General features: G+C 38.6%; 1 protein-coding gene across 2 annotated transcripts in view; it reads left to right on the plus strand.

Annotated features, from left to right (window-relative positions):
- Positions 1 to 20,328, plus strand: part of PPEF1 (protein phosphatase with EF-hand domain 1) — an 829,637-nt gene that overhangs the window by 221,840 nt on the left and 587,469 nt on the right. For both annotated transcript variants that reach the window (XM_044073062.1, XM_044073063.1), the window contains exon 2: positions 5,694 to 5,897. In XM_044073062.1, coding sequence (XP_043928997.1) covers positions 5,843 to 5,897 — 55 coding nt within the window. In that variant the 5' untranslated portion in view covers positions 5,694 to 5,842. The remainder of the gene's footprint in view (positions 1 to 5,693; positions 5,898 to 20,328) is intronic.

The following is a 20,328-nucleotide window of genomic DNA, read 5'->3' on the forward strand; positions in this document are numbered from 1 at the left end:
TTAAGAAGAGTGACTTACCTTGTGCCTGCAGCAGTTGGGAGGACAGTGCTTCAGGGCTGACTCTATTGGATGCATGCAGTACACAACCTATACATGGTAAGGTACAGGTAGTGTGATATGTGTGGCATACCTTTTACTGTGTGTGCAATTCAGAGTGAGGTGTCAGTCCCTGGGCCCCTGGTCCCCTGGGATGTCAGTGTATGTGCTATTCATTACCTCTTTGCCAAGGCCAGGGTGTACTGGGAATGCCTATGTCTGCCTATAGGGACAGGCTGAGGGTGTTTGTCCTCCAAGTCCCCCTGTGCCTGTGGTGACCTTGGCAATGGTGGGGGGCTGTGTCCCTCTTCCCTGTGATGTTCCTGTCGCAGCTGTTTCCACAGGATCATATTGTGTAGCATGGCAGATACTATGAACATGTGTGCACATGTGGCTGAAGAGTACTGCAGCGCTCCACCAGATATGTCAAGGCAGCGGAACTGTGACTTGAGCATCCCAAATACATGCTCTATGATGTTCCAAATTTGTGCGTGCACCTCATTATGGCATTCTTCAGTGGGTGTGTGCGCATTTCTGATGGGTATCATCATCCATAGTTCCAGTGCATAACCAACATCCCCTACTAGATGGCTGTAAGGGATGCCCCTTGGCAAATGCCTGGTACAGCTGTGAGGTGTGCCAGATGTGGGAGTCATTATAACTGCCAGGGTTGCCAGCACACACATTGATAATGCCCTGGGCATTGCACATGACCTGGCAGTTGATGTAGTGAAAGCCCTTGTGGTTATCGTAGAATCTACCCTCCTCACAGGGTGGTGCTTTGATGTGCACATGAGTGCAGTCTATGGGACCCATTACCTCTGGATAGTGTGCTACATGGTGGAAGAGACCCATATTGGTGGTCCTCTCCTCAGGCATGTTGGGGAAATAAATGTACTCACTGGCATGTTTTAGCATGACATCCAGGAACTGGTAGAGTACCCTGCATGCGGATGCCTGTGAGATCCCCATGATGCCCCGAATAGGTCTTTGGAATGTACCTGTATCTGGTATTCTTAAGGCTACGCATACCTTTGTTTCCACTGAGATGGTTCCCCTCTGTTAACTCTGGGTCTGAGGTAAGGTCGACAGAGCTTGGTGAGTTGCTGTAGTATGTCCCTGTCCACCCTGTAGTGCTCTACTCTCTCCAGCTCATGTAGCCCCTGAAAGATTACCCTGGGTCTGAACACTCTTCTCCTCCTCAGTCTGGGCTGGTTGTCAGCATTATCCTCATCACCATCCTCAGTCTGTAGCATGTAGAGATGTAGCAAAGCAGCAGCAGCCTCTATCATGTTGTCAGTTAAAATTCCCAAGTGTGTACTCCAACGGTGCAGAGTATGTGGAAATCAGATTGAAGGGTGTCTGCATACTTTATACTGGTGTGCTGCAGATGGAGCTAGTGTAATTGGCTGACTATGATATATTCCACCTGCCAGCTACATTACTGAGGGGTTTGAAGGGCCCACTGTGAGTGGCAGAGGCCTTATTAGTCATTTATAGTTGATTGCCTTTTGTCTGCTATTTCCTTTTATTTATTTGTTTCAAATTTCCTCCAGTTTTTAAGTCCCGAGGTGCTCTGCACAAACACGTGGAGCTAGTGTAAACATTGCTTAGCAGAAAGGGCCCTTCCCTGTACATGAGCATGCTCAGCATTTCTCTAACCAGCTAAGCACAACTCAGCAGTCTCAGACACACACACCCCTACTTAGCTGTGCTTAGCTGAGTGCAGACAGAAGCGACTGAGCTCCAGTGTGCTTACATAAACCATGACACACTCCCCTTTTCATGTCAGCTGCCTCTTCTGCCTACAACACTGTGTTGTAGTCCCTACACATTTAGGTACCTGTGGACACGGTGCCCCATTTTGCTATTCAGTAAACTTAGGTCCTTTGCATACATCTAACTGCATATGCTCTAGTTACAGCACTACATGAGAGCCCACGTCCTTAGCAACCACTATAACCTGCCATTGTATGGATCAGCATGCTGGCCAGTATAATGGGGAAATTCATTTTACCTTTAATATTCCCCTTTTACAATTTTAATTTTATTCTTTGCAAGATTACATGTTTGCAAGCCACTGCGCACTGCTTAAACATGGCATATGTGCCAAAAAAAAAACCCTTTTGATTTTTACATTTTGCATCAGTTTTACATGCCTAATGCACCGAATACATGCTTTACTTTTAGATGTCACAGACCAGTTTTATTTATTTATTTTTTTGCAGCCCGGTACATAGTTACTTCCCGCATACATTCTTACTGCAGACATGCTCCTAGACCGATGCCTGTCTGCTTCCTGGATCAGTAAAATCACCTCATTTGCATGGTTTTAGCCAGCAAATGAGGTAATTTACATTCTGCGATCACATCCGTGGCAGTATAGTGCTAGGAGGCTCGTGCACGCCCCCAGCCTTGTTTACTGGATCGCACCGCCTCTGAACTCTGTGTTTGGGCCGTGCCACTATGCCTAAATGGAGAATAGCTCCATGTAGACTTTATTGAATTACCTCCATGGTCTTCTTAGTGTAAAAACACACTTTAGATAGCCAAAAGTGAAAAGGTATGAGAAACAAATCAAAAATACTTAAAACAGGTAATTCTCACTTTAAACCTCCATGTGTGTTTTCCAGCTCAAACAGACAATACTCCATGTCACACCAGTTTGGTATACTACATTTCTACTCCCACTAGAATTGCAGTCACAATCTTCTTAATGTAAAAATATACTTTAGTTAGCCAAAAGTGAAGAGGTATCAGAAACAAATTAAGCAACTAACTGCAAGATGATTCACAAGGAGACAAGCCAGCAGTAAGGAACAAACACACACATTATGAAGCAATTTCAGAGTACACTAATAGTCTAAGGAAGGGCCTTCTCAGTTTCTTCTGTCAGTAACCAGTAAGATGAGTAGAGGGGATAAGACTGGGAGGACCTTCTATGACCAGCTATACAGTACATGAAACTGTGTGGTGCTTCCAATGCATATATGCAGTAGGGGCAAGCAGCTCAAAACCCTTCAAGTTTTAAAACACATAAGGAATAGGATGAGTGGATAGGAAATAAATTCAGAACAGAGCTAGTAACAATGCAATAAAATGAGGGCCCACTCAGAAAGCGTAGGTCTAGCACTGATAGTAGACTATAAAAGTGCCTGAAATGAATAGTTTAATCATTGGATAAAGAGCAAACACAACACACAAAGTAATTTAAAAGGCAGATGAGTGCAATATTTTGAAAATAGTTTAAATGTACTTCCCAAATACTTTATTTTCAAGCTTTCAAATTTCCAGCAGTCCCAAAACTAAGAATCTTGGGAGCATGTATCCATTAGATATTTAACTGCCATTGTAGTATGGTAACTTGATGGCATATAATTTTCGATTATTAAGTATAGTGATGCCAATGTAATAGAAAAATGCTATGTGTACTGAAATATGTTTTTAACTAAGGTTACTGGGGTCAGAAGTTTTTGTCAATGTCCAAATAATCTTGGAGCTAGAACAATGTGTTCTGAGGTAGGGGTAAAGAGATCTTGCCCTCTCCACAAGAATTTTTTTTGATTTGTCAGCATCTGGTTGTAGATGTCAGCAAACTTTTTGTTGGTAAATAGTCTCATCTACCTCATTTCCATGACAGTTACCCCAGAGGATTAAGTATAAGTGGTTGACAACTGCTTCCTGTAGCCACTGGTATAAAAATGTGATTCCTTCCACTTCCATTTGCCTACTGTGTGACTCTGAGCAAGTCACTTGGCTTGGCCAAGCAGTGCTCCTAGGTCACCCTGAAAAAAATAGAAAATAGAAAACAAAATAAAATGTCCTTGCATGCTCAGCTCTGTGAATACTGCATACTTTATTTTATTGAAGAGATACATATATTTGGCTTTTATTGCATTTTCACACAGCCTCTGTGTTTCATGAATTGGGTTATACATCCTCCAGTCATCGAGTAGGCTATCTCTCCATATCTTCCAAAAGCAAAATAACAGCTCATCATCTATACACACAGTAACATACTGTGTCCACTTTGCTTAATCAGATATTGTTGAATGCAATCAACTGTAACTTAAGACTGGCTACAGCCAACTTTTTATAACTTTGGTAACTGAATGCATATTTAACAGTGTAAGTATATATATATATATATATATATATATATATATATATATATATATATATATATTATGAGAACATGAAATATAAACTTCAATTCATTCTGATACTCACTTTACTTTATTCAGAGTCATGGAAGGAGGTGGAACTTATCCTATCTCTTAGCATTTACAAAGCAAGGAATTAATCCTGGATGGGACACTAGTCCATCATACAGAAGCATAAAATGACTGGTTCAAAATATTACATCAAATTAAATCTTGCCTAGAAAACTGTAGTGTATAATATATTAAAATTGCTGTGGTTTTAACCATTTTTTTATGAATTCTGTTTTGTTTGGTAGTGAACTATTAGTGTAGAAAATCAACATTATGGTTGATATGCTGTAAGAAGTAGATGTGTAAATCATGTGTCTTTGGGCTGATATATAAAATTAATCTTGGGATAGGCAAGAAAAAGGAGGTTTGCTTTCTTGAATGAAAGGAAATGTTTCCTTGAAGCAGCTATCGTATTCCAGCTTCAGACACGCACTCAGTGTGAAGGGAGCACTGCCTCCCTTCCTATAACTAATAACTGTGAACTTTTTCATGAAAAATAGGTACTGAATTCAATGATATATTTAAAGAGCATTCAGTATTGGTTGACACATATATAAAACAGAAATTGTGGATGACATGTTTTAGAAATTTTGCTGTTTGCACAGATGTTTGATAGCATTGAACAATTCATGGGTACCTTCATTCAGTTGCATTCCACTTCAAAATATTTTGCTAATGAAAAGGAGTGACACTTTTTCAGTCAAAAATGAACTCTTCTCTGTGTTTGTGCTGGGATTCCCATGTTTTTTTTCACACCGTATCCCGTAATACGTTCATAAAATGTCTTTTTATTATTCTGTTATAAATGTTTTTGAAGCTAGCATGGGGATGCTCCAAGGCCTGTCTACCTATCTAGTTATCTACTTTTTTATTTATTTGTTGTTACCTTAGTAATTGAGAGGCAGTTAGTATAGCCCTTCAAGCAGCATGTTTTTGGGAGGTGAAATCCTTGAGAAGTATTGTGTTCTGCTTGTTAACCTGCAGTACACACACACTACAGCTTCTTACAAGAAAGCATTTTAGAAGACACTTCATTGACAGACCATTGTGTCACCCCTGTGTGTTTTACACATAAATTCATAATGTTTCAGAGAGAAAGTATACTAAAATAAACCTCTGTGGTGAAAGCCAGCTGCATGTGTCTTCTTCAGTGAAACAGGTCAGCCTACTACATTATGTCCAGCAGAATCCTTTACTATTTGCATTTAAGCAGCTTTGCTTGTGCTGAGGCAGACATGCGTTAGTGATTATACACCAACATGAAGCAGCTGGTGAGGTATTCCGTACAGTGACCTGATCCATTGTATGCTCCAAGGTTAAGGGTGGGATCAGTTTTCAGGACACATGATGCTATAACAATGACAGGTTGAATCTAGGGCATTATATTTTAGAAATTATGTAAAAGCAATCAAGTATGTGTGTGTTCCCTTTTCTCATCTGCAGTAACTTGCAATCACCGATTTCTGGGATCAGCAAAGGATTCAACATTTTTGTAGATTCGATGGAAGAAGATGCTTAGTGTGACAACATGTTGGGAAGGATTTATTTCCAATAATATCCTGGAGGGAGTATGATTGCTTCAGACTAAAACTATGGGATGCGGTACATCAGCTGCAAGAGACAGACAAGCAAAGAAGTCAGAGAAGGGTGAGTGCTCTTACTTGTACTGTAATACTTTTTTATTATCAGGCAGTGTCATCATTTTCTGCTGAAAAGGAAGATAGTTTTACAGTCACATCAAAAAGCAATGACCTTGCTGAAACAGAACTCTGCAATAAACAGAATGTGTTCACTGCACTGCCTATAATATTTATGGCTATTCAATTCTTGGACCACATGTTTCACCCTGTCTTGTAAAATATACCCTTTCATCTACTGCCGGACTGAAGCTCATCACATATATTGTAAACAGAAACATTGAAGTGTTTTTGGTCATGACTTTGCAAAGTTTTTCATCAGTGCAATTTTTGTAACAAATATATCACATTATAATCACCGTCTGACCAGAATGCTAAGTTCTCTTTAAGTCATTGCAGAAGTGAGCTCTGTTTGGCAATGGGGACTGGAAGGGGAGGCAATTAAAGTAGCAATAAGTAACAATAAGGATAAAAAAATGTGCTGTGGTGAGGGATGCAAGACTATCACAAGAGTAGAGGGAATGAGAATTACAAAGTCATCCAATAACACTAATTTGTTGCTGTACTCATCAAAGCCACGTAAATCATACGTGGCATGAACCAATCAGGGAAGTGAGTCACCAGGATAGCGTCAGGTACTTTTAGTACAAGAAAGTATTCATAGCTGTAAAGGTCAGATTTCCTGACCACTGAGATGTTGATCTGAAAGCTGTACCTAAGCCATTCATTTACTCATAGGTGGTGATTTCAAATTTAACTGACTTGCGGTAATGTTCTTTAATGAATCTACACAGACTGAGTATGATAGTGGTAATCATGCATTTCCAGCCACTGATGTCTTTGTACTCATTTATTTATTGTATTTTATTTAATAACTGTTGACTGTGAAAGTCCGACTGAGTCAGAGACTTTTTTCAGCTGAGACGGGGGGAGAAACACTCCAGACGCATGTCTTAGGAATGTGGGAGGAAACTGGAGCACCCACAGGAAACCTACACAAACTCATGGAGGGCATGCAGACTCCACTCCCCAGCTGAGAATCAAACCGGAGAACTTCTTGCTGTGAGGTGACAACACTAACCACTGCACCATTGCACCACCACGTTTTATCCACTTTAGGGTTATAGAGGTAATGAGCCTATCCTAACAAATAATTGGCATGAATTAGCTTCTATGAGATATCAGTTCATTAGAATTTACACGTGCACATGCATGCAGACATTTAGTCTGTTTAACACTGGTAACCTCCACCATTCTTTTGGACTGTGAATGGAAAATGGAAACCTGAGTGAAAACCCCTGTAACTTGACACAATCCTACAAACTCCACCCCAAAAGTACCCTAGTAAAGAACTGAAGCTGGGACTCAAGCACCGCAAAGGCAACCATACTAACCCCATGCTTTGTGCCAGTTATAGTGGATTTCATGTTATGTGTTAACGAATTGTTGAATAATACCATTACAAGTATTTTTTCTTTTGTTTAGTAGAGAATTTTGTGTCTCATAGATTCAAAAAGTATAACTCCTGGTTAAAATTTGCAATTTAATTCAACAACACATTCACTAACTAGTCAGCAATAGGATTGCTAGTAGAGTCAGGACAAAAATATGCACCCATGCAGGGTCCTGTTGAAGTTTTGAAGCGTGTACCTGCAATCTTTGGAACAGTAAAACTAAAACTGCAAACATGCACACACACATGTATTTATCTATATCTATCTATCTGTATATATATATATATATATATATATATATATATATATATATATATATATATATATATATTATCCATATAGATATACAGATTTATCAATCTATATAGACATATATAGTTATAGATAACTAGATATATCTATATAAAGCCCAAGGTTGCTGTTCTGTGAAGTATTCCCCTTAGTGGGAGAACAACGTACCTCCCGTGTGGAACAACACCGATATACTCTCAAAATATTCCACACCAGTTTTACGAACCACAGAACAAAAAGTTAGCAAAATAAATCCACCGGAAGAGCTGAATCCACAAATATATTTAATATAAAAATGCAGCAGTTTCAAACGTTAAGCGCTTTCACTAGTCTAAGCTAGCTTCTTCAGAACGGTTAAAACAGCTGATTCCACCTTGTTTTAAATGACAAAGCGCGCCAAAATACTGAAATACCTTATTTAAAGTCATAAACCATAAAAACATTTATAAAAATAGTATCATACATATGAAATACCAATTAATGAATTCTTAAACAACAAGTACATTCAGTTTAGTAACTGTATTATCTAAAAGTAAATATTTAAAATAATTACATATAATATTGAATACAATTCAATTAATACTATAAAACTGTACAGGTACTGTAGCAAAAAGAAATATGCACAATTGTAAATACTGTTGTTCAATTAATGTTCAACATCAAGAGGGGCTTGATGGTAAAATAATCATTAATGCCAGGTTTTTTATTGGCATCCGTTAGAATTTGCAAATATAACTCTCTAAAAGCTAGAAAGTTTTTTATATTACCACCTCTAGGGTTATTTTTAACTATCTCTAAAATGGCGAATTCAAATACATGTTCATTCCCTTCAGTTATGACGTGCCTAGCTAGTGCGTTCTTGGTATCTTGTTTTTTTATACAATATAAATGGGAATATATCCGTTGTCTAAAATGTCTTTCAGTCTTGCCCACATAAAAAGATGGGCAGACTGTGCATAAGGCGATGTATACTAACATCCTAGACTTACAATTACCCTTAGCCGGGTAAATTCTAGTGCTATTCTCATTTCCCAATATGATTGTGTTCTTAGTATAAATACTATTGCACTGTCTGCACGTCCCACATCTCGATGTATATGTAGTACTTAGTGGGAGACACAACTATCTTGGAGTTAGTTTATCTAAGTAATAAGGGTGCAGGGGGCACAACCACCCACATCTGGGAAAAATGGGTTAAATGCTTTAATGTCTCTACGATGAGTTTCAATATTAGCTCTAGTTCTTTGGCAGTCACAGTTTATTTTTTATAGCTACAGGAATTACAAGTATTCATCTCACACTTTGGATGGGATGCTTACCTGGGTACCATTCATTGCCAGTGTGCAGTCATATACAATGTATGTAGAAGTTCAAAAAACAAGTCAAAATACAACTGAAAGCCTATGAGTACCCATTATGCAATAATGATGGCTTTTCATTTTCAGGTTTAACAGAACGTATAGTAAAGCCAAACCAAAAATGGAGAACTTGACAGGTCTGCAGACAATGATGATATTAACCTGAATTAAAAGCTGCAGGTATAAAAAATATCAGAACAAAAGATAACATAAAGCTCATTACACTGTGTGCACATTTGTGTGTATTTGTTTCTACGTGTGTGTGTGTGTGTGTGTGTGTGTGTGTGTGTGTGTGTGTGTGTGTGAGTGTGAGTCTTCACCCTGTAGGAGATAAGTACAGCAAAACTGTCTCTAATGGCATGTATGTGTGTGGGTGTGTTTATGTGTGTGTTTTGTGTGTGTTTTGTGTGTGTGTGTGTGTGTGTGTGTGTGTGTGTGTGTGTGTGTGTGTGGTGTTCCATAATTGTGAACAAGTCAGTACGACTTTGCTTGCACAAGCAAATACATATATGTTTGTGTGTGTGTGTGTGTGTGTGTGTGTGTGTGTGTGTGTGTGTGTGTGTGTGTGTGTCTGTGGGGGTTGTGTCTCTGTGTGTGTCTGTGGTACATATGTTTATCTGTGTGGGTGTTTGAGTCTGAAGGAGCATGAATGTGTCTACTACATGTGTATAAAAAATATCAGAACAAAAGATAACATAAAATTTATTACACTGTCTGCACATTTGTGTGTATTTGTTTCAACCTGTGTGTGTGTGTGTGTGTGTGTGTGTGTGTGTGTGTGTGTGTGTGTGTGTAAGTTTTCACCCTGTGGGAGATAAGTACAACAAAACTGTCTCTAATGGCATGTATGTGTTTGGGTGTGTTTATGTGTGTGTGTGTGTGTGTGTGTGTGTGTGTGTGTGTGTGTGTGTGTGTGTCTGTGTGTGAGTGTGTGTGTGTGTGTGTGGTTCCATAATTATGAGCAACTCAGTATGACTTTGCTTGTAGAAACAAATGTGTTTTTGTGTGTGTGTGTGTGTGTGTGTGTGTGTGTGTGTGTGTGTGTGTGTGTGTGGTTCCATAATTGTGAGCAAGTCAGTATGACTTTGCATGTACTAGGAAATACATATATGTTTGTGTGTATGTGGTGGGGTGTTTGTGTCTCTTTGTGTGTCTGTGGTACAGATGTTTATGTATGTGGGTGTTCGATTCTGAAGGAGCATGAATGTATCTACTACGTGTGTGTGTGTGTGTGTTTATGTCTGAGTGTTCACCTTGTGGGTGGTAGGCATAGCAAATCTATCTTGTGTGCATGTGTGTGCGTGTGTGCCTATGTGTGTGTGTGTGTGTGTGTGTGTGTGTGTGTGTGTGTGTGTGTGTGTGTGTGTGTGTGGCTTGTGGGTCTGTGGTTGTGAGCATGTCTGCAGAAGCTTGCTTGCTGAAGTAAATGTGTGTGTGTGTGTGTGTGTGTGTCTGTGTGTGTGTGTGTGTGTGTGTGTGTACGCGTGCATGCGTGCGTGCATTCTCGGGTGCATAGGGTGCACTGTATAGGTATAAGAGTGTGTGTTTTTTGTCTGTGTATCTGTGTGTGTGTATGTGGTGTACATACATAGGTGCATGAATGCGTCAGCATGGATATGTGTGTGTGTGTGTGTGTGTGTGTGTGTGTGTGTGTGTGTGTGTGTGTGTGTGTGTGTCTATGTGTTGAGGGTGCCTTTGTTACTGAGATGCAAAGCTGGTAGGGAAAACACTAATATTGCCAGGGCTAAAAGCACACAGTTGAATTCAGAGACATGGCAGTTAATTGCTAATAAGGTTTCTTGATGGAGCTTTGCCTTATCTCTCAATTGGAGATTCTTGCTGTACCCCAGGTAAAGACCTCTACCAAAAAATGTAGTGATAAGGAATACTTGAATTATAATTAAAAAGCATGTTGTTAGTCATATTTAATAATTCAAAAAAACTTTTGAAAAGTAAAGTGTTGTCCTATATAGAAAATAAAAGTTGCTTGTCATTTAAACAATCAAATAAGCACACAAATAAAATATGTCAGGAGTTATAAGATGCTGTTTATTGTTATAAATAGTCCAGGAATGTTTCACATACAAAATTGTCTAATTTCAAATTTAAGAAATTGTCCTGGGACATGCAGTCCTCAAGGAATGAACACTTGGAATGATTGGATTTAATTCTGAATTTGTAGACTTTATAAAAACTTGTAACTATACCATGTCCCTTATTCCTCACTGTCCTAGCAAACAAATGACTTTAGTCGGTGTTTAATAAAAAAGAAAAATCCATTGAACAGCTGGTAAATAAACCCACTAGAGGGCACAGCATTCTTGACCTGATTCTTACAAATATGGCCACCAAAAAGCAGATTTTAATTTTAGTAACTGCGGTGGTGGTGCTGCGGTAGCGTTGTCGCCTCATAGCAAGACGTTGTCCCGTTCGATTCTCAGCTAGAGTGTCTTCTGTGTGCAGGCATACATGAATGGGGCATGCCTTTGTTGAAGGTTGTGCGTCAGGGCTGGTAACCAGGTACGTAAAAATCCACTACCAATCATTAGCGGACCGGAGGTTCTGCTGTGGCGACCCCTAACCAGGAAAAGCCGAAAGACACAACACGGGGCAAAGTGTAATTCTATCATTGAGTTCAGGATAGATAGAAGCATTCAATCTAACCTACCATTTCATTTCTAAAAACTCAAGATAATCATCAGAGGGACCCCCTGTTGACCCAAGGTCTACATTATCAATCACACAAAACTTAAAAGTGTGGTTAGGATGGTCTTTAATATGCCTGAACAAGGCATTGTTTTCATTTTTGTAAAGAATGTCGTAATTGTGCTGATATACTCTCTGCTTAATGGCCCTCTTCGTCTTACCCACATAGAACCCTTTGCAGAGCTGGCACATAGCGACATAAACTATCCCCTTAGAATAACAAAAATATTTTCTCCTTGGCTTTATCACCCCAAAATGGGGAATTCTGACCTGTTTTGGTTCCAACATAAGGTTACACTGAAGGCACCTACCACATTTAAAACAGTAGTTTATGTCGCTATGTGCCAGCTCTGCGAAGGGTTCTTGTTCAGGCATATTAGAGACCATGCTTTTTGCATTTAGCAGTTTTAATGCATGTCAACATAAGGGCTTTATTTCATGAATACAATGGGCTAAATTATTGTTCTTTAGGTCTAAATGTTATTAGTATGAATATATTTTAGTTTTTACGAAGTGTTTTCATGAGATTCAGTCAGGATTTTTGTTTTATGTGACTTGTATTAATTAAGGATGGGGACTTGATTAGTGTTCAATTAATTCTTGTGCATGAGGTTGTGTATGTATACATAGGAAAGTTTATGCTTTGTTAACTTATTCTGAAGAAGTCTTGTCTTTGGAGATGAAAGCACTCAATAAATTTTGCTTTTCATACCTATGGAGTTTGGCTGCTTATTTCTACTTCCCGTGTTATTCTTGGTTATTGTCCTTGTGGTTTAAGTGGTTTTGCTAATGGATGGAAGAGAACAGCAGTGTGGCACACAGGGAGCTGATTTGCAGTCACCTTTAGCTTCCATTGCATCACTTACATTAATGGTGGCTGAATTAACTTCCAAAGGGGATGGATTTATTGGTAAAAATGAAGGAAGAACTGAAGAGCGACCTTTTTCTTGCCTGTCTCAAAGTTCAGGAAGTTTTTCCATCACCCCTGCACAGATCTCCTGGTATGGCTGGGAGAGACCAGAGGAATACAGCATCAGCTAACATTAGCTGTTCTAATGGGGACAGTGATTGTCGTAATGCTCCTGGAAGCAGTGGAGCCAGTGGAAGTGATTTTTTTAGTCACTGAATGGCTGAGGAGCAACGTGGTATGGGGACATGAAAACACCAGCAGAGGAGACAATTTTGGAACTTTAGACATGCAGATTAACAAATTTTGGGAACTTGTTCTTCAATAGAAAAAACTTCAACTTGAAAACTGTTATTTGGGGGAATGTCTTCGGCGTGAGCATGTTACTAAGGGTCTACGAATATGGAGATACCCCACAGGACTTGAAAAAGACTCACCCTTACATTGATAACTGATTTCATTATTTAACAGGCAAGGGCATGATTTGCTTAAAATTTTAATGGCTGATAATGTTTCTAAAATGTCAAATTTAAATGTGGATATTTGTAAGTTGGATGCTAATATCAGGAATGATTTATTATTTGTGCATAAAATCAATGAGTTTAGATCTGTCATTGATAGTGTTGACAAAACTGTGCTTGAATTAAAAATGAGGAAAGACAAAAAGTTGGTTAGAGACAAAAGTGACTATGATAGTGGAAGAGCTTATCCTGACCAGCCTTTAGGGCAACAAAGGATGCAACAGGGGGAAACATTTAACACTGGTATGGATGTTGAAAATGAAGTAGTGGAAGAGGCACACTACATTGAGAACAACCCTTGAGGGAACCCACCCTTACGGAGGTTGCAGAGAATAATGAATCAGAGGAATGGGCAACAACACAATAATTACCAGGACACTTACTTTTACCAGGATTATCAGAGGAAGGGAAAAAGGGGGGGGGGAGGAGGGGGACAGAATCAGACACACTACAGGAATTAAATGTTAACAGTGATGCTAAATTTTATGCCATCTGTTCCATAGTGAATAATTATGAAAATGATGTCAAGATATATAATTTAAGGCAGGCATCCATCACGACAGCTTGGGCAAATCTGTTTGAAAGAGGGCTAAATTTTGTATCGGCCAGGAAGGCCAACGCGGTAGGGAGTATCCTGCAATTAAAAACATTTAATAGGAAACTGAATTTAGCTCTGTATGTCAGACATAACAGCAATGAGGGGCCCCCATTATGTAATAAATTAAAGCGACCAAGTACATTCACCCCGCCCCCCCACACACCCTATGGTTGGATTATTTGAGAAGTTATGTGAAATGGACATCAGGGAAAACAATTGTATGACATCCTTGAATGAAGGCAGTAACCTGTCCCGAGATGAACTCAAATTGTTAAAATACATTACTATGAATAAAACAATTAGGATAATGAAACCAAACAAAGGTGGGGGGTTACTGATTACAGACACGAATGACTATATTGGGAGGATGTTTGAGATTTTATATAGTGACACCTATATGGAAATTTCCCGTAACGAGCTCAGTATTGTGTACAGGAACACAGACTTAGTGATTGATGAGCTTATGTTAAATGGGCAGATTACCTTAGAGGAACATGTCTTCCTGAATACAACCCATCCTAGGATTCTGACCATCTTCGGAATTCCCAAGATTCATAAAAGTGTCAATAATCCATCACTCCACCCGATTGTGGATGCTAAAGCATCCAAGACCTTTTGTCTGGCTAAATTCATTGACCATAAAGTGAAGAATGTATTAGAGCAAAGACCCTTCTTGTTCAAGGACTCCTGGGACTTCTTATCAAAGATAAGGCAGGACTTGTATGATGATAGGTTACTTATGGTTACCATAGACATTTGTGACCTATTCTCTGTGATCCCACATGATCAGGGAATTGAATGGTTTTATGATTTTTTGTGTACCCACACCAATCTAGACCACAATACTATTCTTACAGTTAGGACATGCATGGAACTTGTATTAGATAACAATTTCCTGATTTTTGAAGGGCAGCTTTTTAAGCAAACACAGGGGGTGGCTATGGGTGCTTGCTGTGCCTCGATGTTTGCTAATATAGTTTTAGCCCAATGGGAAGACTTGTTTGTCCTGAATTCTCCTTATAGGAACTCTTAGGTACTCTATGGTCATTATTTGGATGATATAGTCCTGTTGTGGAAAGAAGGGAGGGCGCAATTGGAGAGTTTTATAAATATCTTAATAACACTACCTCATTCTTGAGATTCACGATGAGTGCTGATGACAACAGGCTCAACTATTTAGATGTTACTTTAAGCAAGGACTATAACAACAAAAGGTTTACGTCTGTGTTATATAGGAAGCCCATGTATTCAAACATGCTTTTGCATTATGACACTAGGCATCCCATACATCAGAAGAAGGCCCTAGTTAAAGGGCAATATGTGAGACTTGCTAGAATGGTGTCAGAAAATGACAAATTTATTGATGAATGTATGGTATTATTGGGGATGTTAACAAAAAGGGGATGTCCTGAACAATTTGTTAAAAATATCATGGACGAGGTTGTTAACAAGAGAACTGATGGTGTTTACTGCATTCTTTTGGGTAACAGAGATGGGATGGGACAAAATGCTTCCCTTGAAAAGACTAACAGCTTTGAGAGGGCTTTAGTGTTACCATTTACTAAAAAAATTTTAGATATCAGTAACATTGTTTTCAAACATTGGAATACATTTACACTTGAACAAGAGTTAATTACTGTATTGGGTAACACTCCTACTATTGTATATAAGAAGGAGACCTCATTTAAAGGAATGCTGGAAAGAGTTCCTACACCTTTTGTGGAAGGTGGTTGTTTTAAATGCGATAGGTGCCCTCAGTGTAAGTTTATGTTGGAAGCAAAACAGGTAAGAATTCCTCATTTTGGGGTGATAAAACCAAGGAGAAAATATTTTTGTTATTCTAAGGGGGTAGTTTATGTCGCTATGTGCCAGCTCTGCAAAGGGTTCTATATGTAGGTAAGACCAAGAGGGCCATTAAGCAGAGAGTGTATCAGCACAATTACAACATTCTTAACAAAAATGAAAACAATGCCTTGTTCAGGCATATTAAAGACCATCCTAACCACACTTTTAAGTTTTGTGTGATTGATAATGTAGGCCTTGGGATAAGAGGGGGTCCCTCTGATGATTATCTTGAGTTTTTAAAAGTGAAACGGCAGGTTAGATTGAATGCTTCCATCTATCCTGGACTCAGTGATAGAATTACACTTTGCCCCTTACTGAAATTAAAATCTGCTTTTTGCATTTAGCAGTTTTAATGCATGTCAACATAAGGGCTTTATTTCATGAATACAATGGGCTAAATTATTATTCTTTAGGTCTAAATGTTATTAGTATGAATACATTTTAGTTTTTATGAAGTGGTTTCATGAGATTCAGTCAGGATTTTTGTTTTATGTGACTTGTATTAATTAAGGGTGGGGACTTGATTAGTGTTCATTTAATTCTTGTGCAGGAGGCTGTGTATGTGTATATAGGGCAGTTTGTGCTTTGGTAACTTATTCTGAAAAAGTCTTGTATTTGGAGATTAAAGAGCTCAATAAATTTTACTTTTCATATCTGTGGAGTTTGGCTGCTTACTTCTACTTCCCTTGTTATTCTTGGATATAAAAAGTGTACACACCAATGTTAAAATGCCAGGTTTTTGTGATAAAAAAATTAGACCACAATAAATCATTTCAAAACTTTTCTCACCTTTAATGTAACCTATAACCTGTACAATTCAATTGAAAAACAAACAAATCCATTAGGGGAAAAATACAAAAAATAAAAAAATAAAAATATACTGCTTGCATAAGTGTGCACACCCTTAAACTAACACTTTGTTGTGTGTGCACACCCTTAAACTAATACTTTGTTGTGTGTGCACACCCTTAAACTAATACTTTGTTGTGTGTTCACACCCTTAAACTAATACTTTGTTGTGTGTGCACACCCTTAAACTAATACTTTGTTGTGTGTGCACACCCTTAAACTAATACTTTGTTGTGTGTGCACACCCTTAAACTAATACTTTGTTGTGTGTTCACACCCTTAAACTAATACTTTGTTGTGTGTGCACACCCTTAAACTAATACTTTGTTGTGTGTTCACACCCTTAAACTAATACTTTGTTGTGTGTGCACACCCTTAAACTAACACTTTGTTGTGTGTGCACACCCTTAAACTAATACTTTGTTGTGTGTGCACACCCTTAAACTAATACTTTGTTGTGTGTGCACACCCTTAAACTAATACTTTGTTGTGTGTGCACACCCTTAAACTAACACTTTGTTGTGTGTGCACACCCTTAAACTAACACTTTGTTGTGTGTGCACACCCTTAAACTAACACTTTGTTGTGTGTGCACACCCTTAAACTAATACTTTGTTGTGTGTGCACACCCTTAAACTAACACTTTGTTGAACCACCTTTTGATTTACTTACAGCATTCACTCTTCTTGGGTACACACCTGCCATCAATTAAAGAGACTCTGATTAACTCCAAATAAAGTTCAGCTGTCATAGTAGGATTTTCCTAACATTTGATCAGTTGCCTGCTGCAGCAAAAGCCATGATTCGCAGAGAGCTTACAAAGCATCAAAGGGATCTTATTGTTGAAAGGTATCAGTCAGGAGAAGGGTAGAAAACATTTCCACAGCATTGGATATACCATGGAACATAGTGAAGACAGTCATTAAAAAGTTGAGAAAACATGGGACAACAGTGACATTGCAAAGAAATGGACATCCCTCCAAAATTGATGAACAGACAAGACGAAAACTGATCAGGGAGGCTGCCAAGAGACCTATAGCAACACTGAAAGAGCTGCAGGAATTTCTGGCAAGTACTGGTTGTGTACTACATGTGACAACAATCTCCCATATTCTCCAGATGTCTGGACTATGAGATAGGGTTGCAAGACAGAAGCCTTTTCTTACACAGAAAAACATCCAGGCCCAGCTAAAATTTGCAAAACAATACATCAAGTCTCACAAAAGCATGTGGGAAAATGTGTTATAGTCAAATAAGACCAAGGTTGAACTTTCTGGCCACAATTCCAAAAGGTATGTTTGGTGCAAAAACAACACTTTGCATCACCAAAAGAACACCATCTCCATGGTGAAGCATGGTGGTGGCAGTATCATGCTTTGGGTTTGTTTTTTTTTTCAGCTTGAACTGGGGCTTTACTCAAGGTGGAGGAAATTATTAACAGTTCCAAATACCAATCACTTTTGGCCCAAAACCTTCAGACGTCTGCTAGAAAGCTGAAGATGAAGAGGAATTTCACCTTTCAACACAACAATGACCCCAAGCATACATCCAAATCAACAAAAGAATGGCTTCACCAGAAGAAAATTAAAGTTTTGGAATGGCCCAGCTAGAGTCCAGACCTAAATTCAATAGAAAATTCAGGGGGTGACCTGAAGAGGCCTGTGCACAAGAGATGCCCTCTCAATCTGACAGATTTGGAGTGCTTTTGCAAGGAAGAGTGGGAAAATATTGCCAAGTCAAGATGTGTCATGCTGATAGACTCCTACCCAAGAAGACTGAATGCTGTAATTAAATTAAAAGGTGCTTCAACAAAGTATTAGTTTGAGGGTGCTAAGGGTGTGTGCAACCAGCGTATGGTATGTTTTTTATTTTTTATATTTTTTTCCCCTAACAGATTTGTTTGTTTTTTCAATTGAATTGTACAGGTTATACATTATATAAAAGTTGGGAAAAGGTTTGAAATGATTTATTGTGGTCTCATTTTTATATCACAAAAAACTGGGATTTTAACAGGGGTGTGTACACTTTTTTATATCTACTGTAAATCAGAACTGAGATCAGAAGTACAAAGTAAGAATAATAACAATTGCATAATACAGAAATGTAATCCTAGAGTCATAGTTTGGCCAGACATTTGTAAGAATAAATTCAAAGTTTTATCTTACAGTAGAGGAAAGCAGAATACAACCACAGTAATTAAAGGTATGTGGTGAATAACATGATTAAGTATGAAGCCAGTACATTTGTGCGCACACGTGCGCCTGTGTGTGTGAGTGAGTGTTCTCACATGTGCATGTGTATATCTGTGTGTACAAAAGAAGACTTTGCGTTCACAATGTGACATGAAGAAATAGCTGTGTTCTAAATTTCAAATCAATATATTGTAAATTATTGAAGTTCAGAGGCCCCATTTGTCATACATAACATAGGCTCATGCTTTGTTGATTTTCAATATTCTTCAAGATTTTCATCACACCCATCTCATGACTGTGCTTAGCAAACTAAATTACTAAAAAGTATAAGTGGTCATCTGGAAAGATGGAAAAGTGAAATCCTAGAGTAGAAGTATGAGCACTTAACAGTTACAAGCAAAGGCCATCCAGATGAACATCATATTCATAGCTTTAGTAGTTAACATAAACTCTAGACGAAATTTAAATTTAGCAGACCACTGTTTTTGCCACCCCAATTCATGAGCATCGATATTATCTATTAGGTAGCTGAATGCACTAATTAATGCATCTGCCACTGTACTCATCTTGTTATGCTTTATTTTGCTTCTAAATAAGACTAGATCCAACCAAGGGCCAACTAGTGTTTGAAACTCTGTTCTGCAATTACAGGGTTTAGCTGTTAAAGATCAAGAGTGCAATACATTCCGAAATTCTCTTTGACCTCTGATACAGTGATTTGTCAAAGAAGGTTAAGACTATGAACTGTAGTTCCTGCGGTATAGGGCATGATTCCCTCAAGACCTCATTTCTCTACGGTGTGACCTTGAGCAAGTAACTTAACCAGACATTGCCCCTGAATTGCCCCTGAAAAGGGACTGTGTGTCCAGCAGGTCTACCTGGTTAATAAATGGGTATTATTATCTTGGAGTTGTTATATACAATTAGCAGGGGGTTGGGACTCAGCCTTCAGTATCGTGAGGTGCAGGGACTTGCCCCCCAAATCATTTTGATTAGGTACTTTTGCATTTTCAAAAGTGTTTTATTTTCAAATATTGTACTGTGCTGTGTTGTGATCACAGTTATGCATGATGCTCACAAAACTGTCTACATTCATTAGGAAATGATAACACTTTATGGCAAGACGCTATGGATTAATGTATCACCATTTCAGCTATTTAAGCCACATTTAGCACATTACCATCCTGTATTATTGAAATCACTGTGAACACCTTTGAATAAAATTTTAGTAAAAGAACTGTTCAGTCACCCATGAGCCTGGTCCAATTTCACTTACCTTTCTTTCATGGTAACCTTCCCCTTTTATATTGGTGGTTTTTGTTTGATTGAAACCAACAAACCTGTAGTGCCTTCCCATAAGTATTACTTAAGTATAAACATTCCACCCATCCCCTTATCCATGGTTGACACTGACACCAAAGAGCGATGACTGACTCAATTCTTATAGCCTATAATATGCTACAAATCATTCATTATTTCTTCCTCTTCTACACTAATTACTACATTGGAGTTCTCTTTATCTATACCTTTCATCTCTAGCTGGACTGACCTACCTTTTCCTGGAAAGGACAGCTTCTATTCTCTTTAGGTGTTATTGTTTCTCCCCTGTAAGCTCATCTACTCCTTTCTAAGCTGGCTATATGTGACTTCAAGTGCTATAGGATACATTATTTTCCTTTCCTTCCCTGGCTGCTCTTGACGATGACAATTCTACTCCTCT

Source organism: Protopterus annectens, chromosome 5.part1, assembly GCF_019279795.1.
Source record: "Protopterus annectens isolate FY-2018-M chromosome 5.part1, PAN1.0, whole genome shotgun sequence".
Lineage (NCBI taxonomy): Eukaryota > Metazoa > Chordata > Ceratodontiformes > Protopteridae > Protopterus > Protopterus annectens.